This window comes from Brachionichthys hirsutus, chromosome 7, assembly GCF_040956055.1.
Source record: "Brachionichthys hirsutus isolate HB-005 chromosome 7, CSIRO-AGI_Bhir_v1, whole genome shotgun sequence".
Lineage (NCBI taxonomy): Eukaryota > Metazoa > Chordata > Actinopteri > Lophiiformes > Brachionichthyidae > Brachionichthys > Brachionichthys hirsutus.
This window is the reverse complement of record NC_090903.1, coordinates 7167437-7182144: the sequence shown is the minus strand read 5'-3', so window position 1 is coordinate 7182144 and position 14708 is coordinate 7167437. Positions and strand designations below refer to the sequence as shown.

General features: G+C 40.4%; 1 protein-coding gene across 1 annotated transcript; it reads left to right on the top strand.

Annotated features, from left to right (window-relative positions):
* Positions 1–368: 368 nt before the first annotated feature.
* Positions 369–11604, top strand: fam135a (family with sequence similarity 135 member A). The gene is made up of 20 exons (XM_068741003.1): positions 369–457; positions 1785–1864; positions 2484–2623; positions 3091–3161; positions 3279–3452; positions 3613–3739; positions 4503–4656; positions 5125–5202; positions 5509–5558; positions 6061–6219; positions 6363–6436; positions 6585–6739; positions 6844–8755; positions 8847–9007; positions 9186–9277; positions 9393–9490; positions 9689–9840; positions 9975–10085; positions 10179–10292; positions 10500–11604. Exons 1-20 carry the CDS (start codon positions 381–383, stop codon positions 10703–10705), a joined length of 4185 nt encoding a protein of 1394 aa, XP_068597104.1. The 5' UTR covers positions 369–380; the 3' UTR covers positions 10706–11604.
* The last annotated feature ends 3104 nt before the right edge of the window (positions 11605–14708 follow it).

Genomic DNA, 14708 nt, shown 5'->3' with positions numbered 1-14708 from the left:
ACTCCTTGTTTATTTCTAATAACCAATTGGGGACTTAGTTTCAGGCTTGATTTGTTACCACTATAATTGGCATGGCTGGTAAGTGGTTATACCGAGAAGACAAGGTGCCTCCTATGCTTAAAGTCTTGTCTGTTACATTACTAGCAGTTGCCCAGGAAGTTTAGCATCAGCAAGTTGTTAATTTCAGCCTTTTTTATTTTTAAATTCTATACAAATATGTCGGTCTGATGGTTTGTTTGGTTGTGTTTTCTACATGAATTGTTTTGCCCAGGTTCTTCAAGTTATTTCTGGAGATGAAATAATGAATTTGGTGACTCTAACCCACAGGCCGCCTGGTGTATCCTAGATGATGTAAGGCACTTCTGCCTGTAGAGACCAAGATGACTGAAGTCCAGGCAACAGTGGAGTTCTCTGTGGAGCTCCACAAGTTCTACAATGTGGACTTGTTCCAAAGAGGGTAGGTATTGTCTATAGATGGATGTCTATAGTGCCTGGCACAAAAGAAAATCTATAGAAAAGGTTTGACTGTAGCTTTCAAGGGGCTTGAGCAAGCTTTTGTTGGAGCCGCTTGTAGAGGGGCTGTGATGTACTCTGTGAGATTCCCAGCCAATCAGGAACAACTGCTGACCCTGTTCAGACATTCAGGAGACTCAAATGGTCTTTATGCTTTAAGCGTAGGACAGACTTAGCAGTGCTCGAGGATACTATTTGAATAGTATGTTATCTGTGTGTGTTTTCAGTGTTTCTATATGATTGCTGTTATTTCTCTTACATTAAACGGTGAATGTTAAGAGTAAATATTTGGTGGAACTGTGTTTTAGTGGTGCTCTGTAAAGAACCTATATGCATTCAAGAAAAACAATGTCAAAGCTACATGGACGGTGTTAAGAGGGAGTAGGTAGGAAGAACTATTTATATTTAGAGGAGACTTGAAAATGTGTTAAGACTGTCTCAATGTAGTAAACCTTACTTAATATTTACCCACTGTTTGCTAATGTTTTAGGTGGCCTGTTGTTTTTGAATATGAATCAACACAAAATAATTTGCTAAGGAAAGTGAGATTATGCCGCTTTATTAGAACAGCTGCTTGAGCCAAACTGTATGTGTGTGTTTAGTAACACCTATAGAGTCTAAACATTATCATATCATGATAGGTTGGTTGACGTCGCTGAGGTCACATTCCTGATTAGAATAACATATTACACTAAAGTATGCAGCTATCACTTTTTTTTTACTTTAGTAGTGTTTAAGCTCTTCATCTGAAATGCACTACAGCCTGGACTTCCTGCTCCCGTATTAAGGACCCGGTAGGTCCTTAATTGTCTGTTGTCTACCGGGTCCTTTGATTCTCTATCATCGTGACGATGATGCACCAAATAAAGATAAAAAAAAAAAAAAGATTTTTTTTTATAACAAAACTTCAGCATGATATCCCACAAATAGAATTGCCGTGTTTTGTGGAAATCAAAGGTAGAAAATGATTTGCATGCTTTGAACTGCACAGCGCACCTGAAAAATACCTTTCACAGCAGCAATGTAATGATACTGCTCAATATTCCCAGGTCATCAGCACTTTTAAGAGCTTAGCTTTACCGCACCAGTGACTACGAAAGAAAGTGTTCATTATTTATTTATGAAAGGTGTAGTGTCATTTTGCAGAGCCACTTGTAGATAACCTTTGTGGCTTGTTCTTATTTCACAGCATCTCCAATGAAGCTTTGGGCGAAGCTCATAGTGCTTGTTTTTCATAAGAATAATCGATTAAAACATATCTACATTTTCAGGTTCTACCAGATTCGTGCCAATCTGAAGGTTCCACCTCGGGTCCCACATAAAGTTGAGACCAGTCTCCTTTACCCAGCAGGTAAATATATTTTTAAACATGTGTAAGATATCTTCTTCTTTTTTTCTGACCAACCCCTCTCTTTTGATTCAATTAATTGTATCCACTAAACAGAACGGCACTTCTCTGCACTTCAAAATGATTCAGGGAACAGTTGTTTTTCCAGTTAGTCTGCTGGAAGCCCCCAAATTGTTGTAGTTGTTGCAGACTAGCGTTGCTTATTTTTGTGTAGGCCTGCCAGGTAGGCACCCACAACAATTCTTGTTCTATGCATTTCTCAACATGTCTCCCAAGACGTGTGTGTGTGTGCCACAGTCCTGCACTGTTGCAGTAACATTACTGTTTTGTTTTGCTTCATAAATATACAGTATCATTAACGTAATGTCTAATTGTGAAACTTAAATGTTTTATTTTCCTTGGTTTTTTGGCATGTAAATGAATTAGATCAGACATCTATACATTTATTAGTAATGCCGATCGAACAAGAGAAGCGTGGTCAAATCTGTGTGTGACCTATCACCTGGCATAGGAGTAAGCCTGTGTCTTCTCAGTACATGTTTTCAAAAGCTGTTTCAGAAAATATGAGAGGAAATTGTTATTTCTCATCCATGCGGTTTATAATATTTTTCTTTTCCTTTAGGCTCTGATCTTGCATTTCCTGCTTCAGTCCAAGATGATGTCATCTGCAGCAAAACCTTTCAAATCTTATACAAGAATGAAGAGATTGTGGTCAACGATGTCCTCCTCTTCAAAGTGATGATGCTGCTGGATGAGAAGAAGGTAAGAATGGGAGGTGCTGATTTTATTCGTTTTTCCTTCAGCCATATACATTTTGTTTTAAAAATGTGGCTGTAGATTTCAAAAAAGCACATTATCACCACAGTACATCTTGTAAATGTGACTAAAATGGAGACAAAGTTGTTTTACATAGCTGTCATGATGAAGGTGATTATTTCTTCATACTTTTCTTTCATTCCGCGGTTGACTTACTTGACGAGACTTGCTTTACGAATGTTTAAGCTCAACATATTTACACAGATTAAAGTGCTAACAGCTGTGTATTTAAAGCAACAGGTTACAACATGTAAACGCTTCATAACATTATCAGGCCTCTGCTGATCAGATTTGGGGGGGGGTTAAACACACATTGACATTACATGAAAGATCTTACAAAAGGAACTGACGTCACTTGCTTTTGCTTGGCGCGTGTAAATATGAATGTCTCCTGTGTTATTAAATATCCTCAGGTGGAGGAATCCCTCAATGATATGGATTTCCAGCTATTTCTAGATTTATATTTCACAGATGGCGATTACACGTAAGTGCAACTTGCTCTATGCTTTCATTTCTGTCAGTGTTGGAGAGTTAGATGTTCGCATGTCTTACAGAAACAAGGCAATAAGGGGCTTTTGTGTCTTCCTCTGATTTTCCACAGGCCAGATGATCCAAGCTCCCTACAGAATATCAGTGGCCGTACACTTCGTTTGCACTTTAGCCTTCAGCGAGGCATCCATCAACATGTCAATGTCATGTTTGACTACTTCCACCTGTCGGTCATCTCAGTAGCCGTCCATGCCTCTTTAGTGGCACTACATCAGCCCCTTATCAGGTCAGACTGCAACTGAACCCAAAACCTATGGAGACAATCACAGTCGAGCCTTAATTCTTGCACTGAATATAGATAGATTAAAAAAAATTCCTATTTAACAAAAAGGTCCTATGATCTTGTGGTCGTTACCTGAGTCTCTTTTCACTCCTTGTTTACATAGTTTGCCTCGGCCAGTGAAAACCACATGGCTTAACCGCAATGCACCAGTACAGAGCAAAGACTCCATCATCCCACCCCTCGAGAACGTGGTGTTCGGTAACAGCTACGTCAAGCAGGTCTCACCAGAAGTAAGTATAAGCCCTAGGATAATGTCTGTAAGTCAATTTCTTTTACAACCGCAATAGCTACAAAAATCCTGAGCTGATTATTATAAAGTCTGAAAGCTGCTTAATAAAAGTACTTAAATACTAATAAAATGTAAATTAAACTTGGAAAGACTTTTGCATCCTGTGGAAATCAGCTTTCTTTCTATAATGCAGAAATAAAGTTAAGAATTGAAGGAACCTGAAATGCAATGTGGAAAAAGTTGCCTGCCTCTGACAGGTATTCATTATGAGGTGGATATGTCTCGGGTAGAATGGTCTGGTACATTTTTTGCATGGGAACATCCGTGACCCTTTCTAGTGATGGCCAGTTAGATCTGTGGTGAATGAACCTTGGTCATCCAGGCAGAACAGAGATAATAACCCTCATCACTTCTGGGATGTGTCGGTAATGGGCAGTTTGTGAATGACAAACTTTAACCGTTTCATTTCACCACAGGGATCTGTGCAGCAGCAACTATGAAGCATTGCCTTGCAGTCATTGCACACATTTTAAGTAATTTATTATATTAAATTATGTATTTTCTTTTTTCTGTTATTGTAGTTTTAATGCAGCTCATGTCATTTAGAAATATGAACTTGAACAAGTTTTGGTTTGTGGTTACAAACTAAACATTTTACAATAACGTAAATGTTGATAAAGTCTAAAATGCTTATAGACGTGAATCACCTTCCCTCTGTGTGTGTGTGTGTGTGTGTGTGTGTATTTCTTTTTTTTTCTCCTCAGGGCAGGACGTTTCTGGTATCTGATCCTTGCCTCCAGCATGCCTTCAGTCTGCACCATGGTCTTTGCTCCAGTCTATTACTGGCCTACCAGGGTCTCTTTGACTACTTCACCTCTATTACTAAAGACCTGCCCCCCTCCTATCGTATGGAACTAGGTATGCTGCATCACATCTTCACATTAACTCATGTCAGAGTCTCATGTCATTTTTAGTAATGCACAGATACTGATAAATATTCATTTTGTGAGTATTTTTTGTGTGCTTTGGATTGTTTTATTGTTTCAGCATTGAGGTTTCGTTGTAAATTTTCAAGCTTGTTGTGTTCTCATTTCATTTCACCTGATCCCTACATGTTAGTAAATTTCACCCTTTAAACCGAAAACACAACCAGCAACATATAGGTTTGTTTCGTGAGGTTTGCTAATCATTGCAGTCACATTTGCATTCAATATATGAGACCTAACCATTAGACTAGATTAGCTGATCCAAGCATCTTCCAAACACAGCTCACCCTTGTAAATATGGCTCACCAAACCTAATTCACACAAGTGGCGAGCTATTAACCCATCCCAAAGGACCAAATAATAAGAAGGTTAAATATACCTATATGTGCAATCTTACTAGCGAAGCCCAGCATTCAAGTCCTATATGAGCGAGTACTCAGAAGACCCTATCCCCGAAGTCAACGGCACGTCTACATAGGTATGTCCCAACCATTGCAGCACCTCCAGTCAGCCTGACTCTCACCCTCTCCCTCTCCCTTTTGCTTTTCATTTCAGCTTCCTTCTTTTAGAAAACATAATGTCTTCTATGTTGCACTTACCAGAGACGATACACTACGTCTTATCTGTCACTGTATGTGCACCCCATTTTCTTTTCCACCTTTATAAACCGTCAGGGGGTTCTGCTGTCTCTGGTCATGTCATAAAACTACTCTCTAACACCAACACACAGATTCACACGCACATTTACATGCATATGAAACTTACTGGTAATCTTTCCCCTCAGAGCAACTCGACTTGGATGCCCGTCTGGCTGACTTGTGTGAACAAGTTAAGGTGAGTGAATTGCTGCTCTTATAATTACAAAGGCGAGGCAGAGGTTATGTAATCCCCGACATCTGTCTGTCTGTTAGCAAGATAACTCAAATCATTCTGGACAGATCTGGATTACATTTTCAGGACATGTTGGGAATGTTGTTGGGAATATCTTACTGCCAAATTTCATCCGGATCGGATCCAGAATGGAGTCAGGATAAAAATCTTAAAATTTAACATGGAAAACTCAATTTACGGATTCAGAAATTCAGTTACGAATACACATTAACGCTGATTCACTTTTACTTTTCGTGGTTGGTGTATAAAGATGCCAAGAACAATTTTCTAACCTTTTGATGATGACCCAGATCACCGTGTGGACGGTGTAAATCCAATTATGAGGGGAATGAGCTGCTTGGCGGAGGTCTGCGCTCTCGGAGTGCTTTTCTCGTTTTTAATCTACTCTATATACTCACTTGGGCCCTCTGGTGGTTGACTAGTTTTTTGTTTTTTATACTTTTAGGAGAAAGCAGAATCTCCAGATGAGCTAGCAGAACTGGTCAATATGAACCTGGCCCAGCTCTGCTCTCTGTTAATGGCACTCTGGGGACAATTTCTGGAAGTAGTCTCTCTGCAGGAACATGTTGCTGCCCTTCTAGCTATGGAGCACCATACGCTTAGAGTGAGTGATTAATTCATTTGTCTTTTACTATCAATCATTTATTGTTTTCGCATTGATAGTTTCTCCAAAATGTAATTAAAATCGTAGACATTTTAACAGTTATAATCGTGACTGTTTGCTCTTTTAATGTGGTGTTATTTTAGGTACGGCGGTTTGCTGAAGCTTTCTTCTGCCTCGAACATCCAAAACCATCTGCGCTGGCTTATCAGGAACTTCAGTATGTTTCAGTCCTGCTTGTAAATTATAGTGTTGTACTAGTATGCATTTATCTGAAATACCGTATGCCAACTACGGAACTTTGTTTTTTTTTTTTTTCCTTTTGTAAATCACGATCAACTCAACTCCACCACATCCCCACCCTTTAGTGCTCACAGTCACCAGCAGATGACTAATGCTATCAAAAGCTCCAGCTACTTCCTGTCTTTGCCTCCACTTCCAGTGGAATGTGCAGACCTAGATGGTGACGTGAGCTCCCTGCCGATAATCTTTGAGGATAGATACCTAGAGTCCATCACTGAAGGTCAGTAGCAATAGAATTGCCATTTATCTGCATAAGAGTGTTTTATTTTTAACACAACCATGTTTTTTTTTTTTTTTTATGTACACATGGATGTGATTCTGAAGATCGTGATGGACCCTGGCTGGGTTTGCACAATACAAGGACTTGCTCAATGTCCAACAGAACAGACAAACCTAACTTCAAGGACTGCAGTGCAGCAGCCAGCTCTATGCCTGAGTCTCAGTGTGCGCCAATCGATAACACTTGGACAGACGGCTATGATCCACCACCTAAATCTAAAGGCAAGTCAGTCAAACTGAAGAAAAGTTCAAAGACTGAGAACTCCAAGAAGTTGATTAGGCAGGGCTCCAAGGACTCTGTTGTTCTGGTGGGCTATAAGAACCTCAAAGCGCCTTTTGGTGACACCAGCACAAAATGCAAAGAAGGGGAAGCTTTCCTTAACCAAGAAGGGGATCGAGATGCCTTGCAGGAGGGCTCATGTAACGATTTAAGGACTAATACCAACTCTGGTGGGATATCAGCACGTCTTGAACTTTGTGCTGTTAATTCTCTTGCAGATACAGATACTACAACTACTCCTGCTTCACTTCTTGACACACAGAGTAATCCTCGGGCAGGTACTGGGGCTTTTGCTGCCTGTAGCCAACCACTTCATAAAGATGATCAAGTTGACCAAAGTAGGCAAAAGCCACTGCACTGGTCTGAAGAGCTGCCGCAAACTGAAGTGAACCCAAGTAGCAAGGGCCCATACCAAGGGGACGGAGTAACAGTTCTTCCATGTCGGACTGATGGAAGTCTACAGAGTAATATTCCTGAGATTGCAAAGACGGATCTATGTCTTTCAGAACAGTCTGTGGTGGATAATTTGTTTGAAAGCGCTGGTAAAGAGACAGCAAAGCATAGCAAGGGTTGTCCTGTCTCAGCGCAGGTGAAGACCGACTCTATCAGGCTACCGGATGCAGGAGCGCCCAGTGCCTCTTCCCGCCTCTCGGACTCTGGCATTGAAAGTGAGCCCAGCTCCTTCATTACTCAGCTTGTTCCTGGCCTGCAGACCTGTGCTGCACCAGGTTTCGCTGATTCGGTTGCCCCACAGTTTGAGAGGCCCATCCTAAATCCTGCACCCTGGCCTCTTAAGCAAACCACGGTGCAAAAACCCAGTGGAACACCAGATAATCTTTACCCAGAAAATACTAGTGTTGTTAGTGGAGTGCAGTCCTCCCTTACCTCCATCAATTCCTTGCCTTTGGATGATGAGGCCGAAGGTTCCTGCAGGGTGTCCAGAGGGGCTGAAGGCCAAAGCAGGAAGTCCAGTATCTTGGTACAGGAGCAGAGTGTAGTCTTCTCTGGAGATGCCACCAACAGACCATCCATCGAGGTGAAGTACACCCCTGACAGTGCTGCTAATGATTCCCAACTTACAAAACCTGCCTTTGATTTGGAAGCGTTCTCCAAAGTAATGGATATTTCTGAACTTGGATTAGAGGTAGCAGGTAGTTCTGGGGCTGTGAAAGAATCCCATAGTGAACCCCATATTGCCTGCCCCTCTAGTAACTCTGCCACCAGCAGCACTGATTTAGTAAAGCATGGGATGGTAGAGAACTACTTTGGTTCTCGCTCGAGCACAGATGTGTCAGAGATCAGCCCTTTAGACACGTCTGCTGTGACATTGGGAATCCAGACAGGACCACAGGTTGAAGAGGACGAGGATGAAGCGGAGCATGAAATGATCGAGAACGGTTACTATGAAGAAGGTGATGGCTACGCTTTTCTGAACGGTGTCACTGACGTGGAACAAAGTGGGCTTGGCGAGGCAGCGGCCCAAGAGACAAGTTGTCTGTTTGAGCAGCTTGGCATCGGCTACCTCCACGAAACAAAGGATTTATCAAAAGCTCCCATATGTCCCAGTTTAGCCTCCGGCAGTCTTGGGCATTCCGTTGGGCGACCTCCTTGTCCCTCCACTTCCCTTACCTGCAGCCTGCAGTGGTATGAATGTGCACCCACAACGCAGATGAAAGCGTGAGTTATCTTACACAGTTTCAGATCCCTCATAATGTTGTACTTTATGAGCCCGTCTCACACCAAACCACTCTCTTTTGTTTTGATGCAGGTTCATTAAGGCCAAAGAAGAAATGAAACAGCTAAAGCTACCTGGCTTTTTGTATAGTGAGGTACCTGAGCTGGCATCCACTGTGCCCTACTTCAGCTTAGAGGAAGATGAAAGCTGTGAAGAAGGCATTCATCTTATTGTCTGTGTCCATGGCCTGGATGGTAGGAAACAAGTTATCATGCGGTTTTTGATTTCAACTCCACGTGTGCATTGGTTTTTATCTCCCACCTAAAAGTAGTCAAATACTTGTATTTGATCTTGTGATTAGTCATTAAATGGTAATTTTTTGGCATCATTTGAAAGCATTAAAAAAAATAATGTTTCTCTCACTTGAATCAGGAAACAGTGCAGATTTGAGACTGGTGAAGACTTATTTGGAGCTTGGACTGCCAGGCGCTCGTATCGATTTTCTAATGTCGGAGAGGAACCAGGTGAAAGGAAACGCACACATTTCTCACAGTAGCTGTCATTTAATACTAGCTTCCAGGTGCTGCAATGACTGAGTGAATCATTTACAATCCAAGTTGTATTCTTTTCTTTGAACAGAACGACACCTTTGCTGACTTTGAGTCAATGACGGACCGATTACTGGATGAAATAGTCCAGTACATTCAGCTGTACAACCTCACAGTGTCAAAAATAAGGTAAAAATGTACTCCAAAATGTAATATATCGAAACACATTTCTGACTAAGAAACATTTATCAGTGATTCATCTCAAGCTTCATGTAAAATGACCCCAAAGAAAATATGTTGCCTGAGCAACATGTTCCAATTTCCATTTTGTTAACAGCATGACTTCGGTGTTAATTTTTGGTGTCTCTAAATCTTTGTGACTTTCAGTTTCGTAGGTCATTCCTTGGGGAACCTCATCGTGCGCTCAGTGCTAACTCGGCCTCGGTTCAAGTGTTACCTGAGCAGGCTGCACACCTTCCTTTCCCTATCTGGACCCCACCTGGGCACATTGTACAACAGCTCTGCTCTGGTCAACACAGGTATAATAGAATATAGCTCATCTCATAATCTTCAGCTATTTCAGTAACGCTACCACAGTCGGCTAGTTGCTATGCTCTGTTTTTCTACTGTGTTTTTAGGCTAAAACTATTAACTGTATTCTGTTTGTTGCCAGGCCTGTGGTTCATGCAGAAATGGAAGAAGTCAGGTTCACTCCTGCAGCTGACATGTCGCGATCACTCTGATCCTCGGCAAACTTTCCTCTACAAGCTCAGCAAGAAATCAGGTTAGCTTTACTGACTGCTTTTTTTTAAAGGCTTTTCGTGTGAGATATTAGATTGTTTAATAAACAACTTTTTTTCTGGATTTTCTTTCGAAGGTCTGCAATTTTTTAAGAATGTGGTGCTGGTCGGGTCACTGCAGGATCGCTATGTCCCCTATCATTCTGCCCGAATAGAAATGTGCAAAACTGCATTAAAGGATAAACAAACAGGTGAGTTGGAGCAGCAGTCTTCGTCGACACATTGCTTATCCTTTAACTGTTATGAAAAAGAGGACAAACGCAGTGTAGACTGAATTAGGATTGATTTATTACATCTACATTCTAACTGCTCATGTAGTTTTACACACAGTTTGGTACGTTGTCGTCAAAAAAAAAGACACTATGTCCTGTTCAGCGTGTCACTGTCGTCTGTCCCAGGTCCTGTGTATGCTGAGATGATTGAGAACCTGCTGCTACCTGTTCTTCAGAACGAGGACTGTAATCTCGTGAGATACGATGTCATCCACGCCCTGCCCAACACCGCCAACTCCCTCATTGGCCGGGCTGCCCACATTGCTGTCCTGGATTCTGAGATCTTCCTGGAGAAGTTTTTCCTCGTTGCAGGCCTCAAGTTCTTTCAGTAGAACTGTGACGGCATCAAACGCACGACTGGATGAGAGGAGTGTGGAGCTAACACCTCACTGCATTAAACCTTACACTTACTATGATATCTGTAGGATTTCTTCTTGTTTATTAAATATTCACATATCTATTGACTTTTCAAAGACATAGGAACAAAATCACAATTTCTTTAATTTCATCTTGCTCGTTTTAAATTCAAGGTAGACGCAGTTTGCCACATTTTATTTTTCTAATACCATTTCTTGGATTTGTGTTTGACGATATTTTCTTTGTTGTATGCTATATTTTCAGTGTTATTTATGTGATTCTATTTTACTTACAAGTGTTTTTTTTTTCTGCAAGTTATTCAATTCATTTTAGATACTGGAAATGTAACTGCTACAAAACTGAAGTGGCTGTTTTGGTGAGCTGGCCCAAGTAAAGTGTGCCCATCCTAATTGTGCTCACCATCGCTCTCCACCAATTTTAAAAGGCAATGCGTTGATTTGCACCACAATACATTTTACAAGCTTTTGTACTGAAAATGGTCATTTGTCCAAGTTACATTTATATCAACAATTTCCATCGTTTTTAAAGGCAAGGATTGCATTTCAAAAAGGATTGTTGCTTGGACGTCGCAGCCTTGGCTTCATTCTGTCCCATTGGAGCATTCTGCACAACATTTACCCAAACTGGTGTTGGGAGACTAAAGCTTTGCCTATGACATAACATTTATTACAAGGGTTTTAGGCAATGGTCACGATTCAGCTAAAGCACATGTTGGTAATATAAGCTAGATTTCTAAAGTATCAGTCTGGTTTCATCACTTGCTGATTTGTTTGTCCAAACTGGAAGGTGTTGGTTATAATTCAAAATGTTTCTTGGAAATGTTTGTATATTGTCATACCATTAAATATGCATATTTTGAAGTTCTGATAAAATGTGTATATTTCCTGAGAACTGGAAGACTAAACTTAACTCTTCATGAAAAATGTCTGGTATTTGGTCTAGTCTGCTAATGTAGTAAAAATATGGAAAATTATATTCTTGCAGTTTCTACAGAAACTGGTTAGACTAATATTGAATTGAACATGTTACACTGAGTTATGATTTTAGAAAGAGCTGTAATTTTGATTTAGATTTGTATAAATTTCTTCACTTCGGTGGATAATATCCACTGTGACTGAGCAAAAGTTAAAACTGAGGACAGTTCTGGGGTTTATTCATTATTGGTTTTATAGTTCTCTACTTTGATGCTTTATTTCAATGGTTCTTATATTCAAAGGGGTTTTTTGCTGTGCATCTCTGTGACCTGAAGATGGCAGTATCGAGTTAAAATGGTCAGTACTATTCAGTGTGCATTTTTTAAGGGAAGCAGAATAATTACACATGTCGCTGAAAGGAAATTTGACAGCCATAATATTTATGTTCTTTGTTGGATAGGGATTATTTCTAAGACTGAGACGAGGTAATGCCAAACATGTTTGGACAGAGGGGATATAGGATGTGGATTATTTCCACGATACTGTATAACAGAAGATCAAGATCTATAATCTTTTTCTAAATAAAAACCCCAGAAGAACAGTTCATGAATATTTAAATCAAAAAACAAGCAAGTCCAGGAGGAACGTTTCAATTTACTATTTAATAAGTAATCTGAAAGCAAAATAGTATTCGCGGTAAAGCTGCGATGATTTTTCAAAAAATATAATTATAAATCAATTATATTTAATAAAACAATGAAATCATTAGTCAAACAAAACGCTTTTTATTGCTGACAGTCTCAATCATGGTTTCATCGCACTTTATTTGAATCGCTAATTAGCCTGAGAACCCTCGACCAACACACTAACGAGGGCATATTCACAAATATTGTCTGGAACAATTGTAATGTTTTTATGAATAAATATGTGTTCTAATTTTTTGTAGTTAATAAGCATAAGAAATAAACTTGAATATCTATTCAAAAACAAGTGAAAATAGTTACAATATTTCCAAGAAAATTCCAATGACAGCATAGCACACCCCCACAATAATTCATAATGGTATAGCTCAGTCGCTCGAGCTTCACCTTCGTGAAAGAGGTTAGAACGCTCAGTCAGTAGAGGAGTGGAGCTGCCGTGGAGTCCGACTCTGTAATCGGTTTAAAGATAATCGTTATTTCTGTAAAAACAAGCTTTCAGAAAATCGTCAACCTTTTCCGCCTTGTACAGCGTGGTGAGTAACTTTATAGCTCGCAAAATAAGTAGCGAGACACTTGTTGCCATGAATTCTAAATTAATGTTATTGTTATCATTACATCCAACCAAATGCACTTTTTTTTTTTACAAAGGGAAAATGTAAATATTTCTATAATTAGGATGTTAAAAAAACAACAACAAAAAAACCAGAACGCTATTACTGTTGAAGCCCATGTGTTGGTGATGGCATCTCCTTATTAATCGAAGTATCTGGCTCCTGAACGTGAGACCGGCGGCTCCCTGCTTTCAGGTCAGAGCTTCTCTTTAAGTGGGAAATGATGCACGAGCAAAATAGTGCGTCAAAATATAGACGTGATCAAAGCATTAAAAAAGCATTTCCATTCTCGCCGCAGCCTGTTGTGTTCCCGTACTCCGCGAAACGCAGAGTTCCGTGCTCGCCTCTCGCTGATGGTTCGAGACCCTAACCCTAACCCCCCCCCCCCAGCTCGGGACATTGTTTTTCCAACAGTCAGCAGTGTGCTCAGATGTAGGATCATGACAGTCTTCAAGGGGAATTAAAGGCATCCAGATGGCTGCCCTCATGTGATCCCCGTCTGGCCCTGGGGACTGTCTTGCAGGCTCAGCCAGCACTGCTGGGTCGAGGTGGTTTATAGGAGGTGGAAGGCACTGAAGTCATGTTTGTAATCAAAAGGTTCTATATTGTTCTTATCTTTATACACCCACCACGGAAAGTAAAGGCGGGTCAGAGTTTGTGTATTTTTTAATCTAAATGGGTTTTTACCATGTTAACATTTCATATATTTTTCCTGACCTGATTCTGGATCAGATCCAGAAGACATTTTGCATGATAGTTCATTTCAGACTCCTTTATGACTGATTTTTGGAGAGTGAATTAAATGCATATTTTGCCACGATGTGATTTTTTTTTTTAAAGCCTCCATTATAAGTAAATGGGGGTGAAATCCAGAATAGTTTTATATCTAGACGGGTATCTGGATCGCTCTCAAAATTGAATGGGATCCAAGTTAGACCAAGACCCATCTTTAGATGTATTTCTTTTTCCAACAAGATCCATCCAGTCGTTTTTTCATGAATCTAACAAACAGACAAACCCTGTCAAAAACATAACCTCGTTGGCGTAGGTAATAATGTGTTGCAAGTACGGCTCAGATGTCTGACAAGGTTTGTACCTATTTTTGTACAGAAGTGTTTTTAGTCTTCAGAACAATCAAATCCCTGTCAAAGAATCTTTTCCCCTTTGTGATTGCATCGCGTGAGAATGGCCTAAAAATGGCTCTCAGATATCCGCAACATCTTCTCAAACTTTAAGATAAAATGCGTGATAATCAGTGAGACCGGAGTAAGAATCATTTCTGTATTTGAGTATCTGCTGAGTTTTTGTGCAGCTTGTTCTTGTCGGTGGGAACGTGCTGGATATAGTTCGGCTTTGTCATAAACAAGTCGGATGTTTAAGCCACTGGAATTTCAGGTTTTCTGCTCTGACAAACCGATAAACGCGAGGCTGTGTTTCAACACGTCCTCCAATCCTATTTGGTGAGACGAGCGTTTCACCCTCTGAGCCAAGAACGTTCGCTTTTTGAGAACCCAAAACTTGTTTTGTAGGAGGGGAAACATCTACCTTGTGTTTTTATCAAATAATTGATGGTTTCTGTTGTGTGTGTGTGTGTGTGTGTGTTTGTTGGCTGCTTTGTTTGTTTGGAAGACTTCATGAATTCTCTTCCATATGTAGAGCTTTATTCAACATTTGTAATTTGCACAAAAACTACTGACCTCCAAACCTTCTTGGGGGGGGGTGTGGCACGAC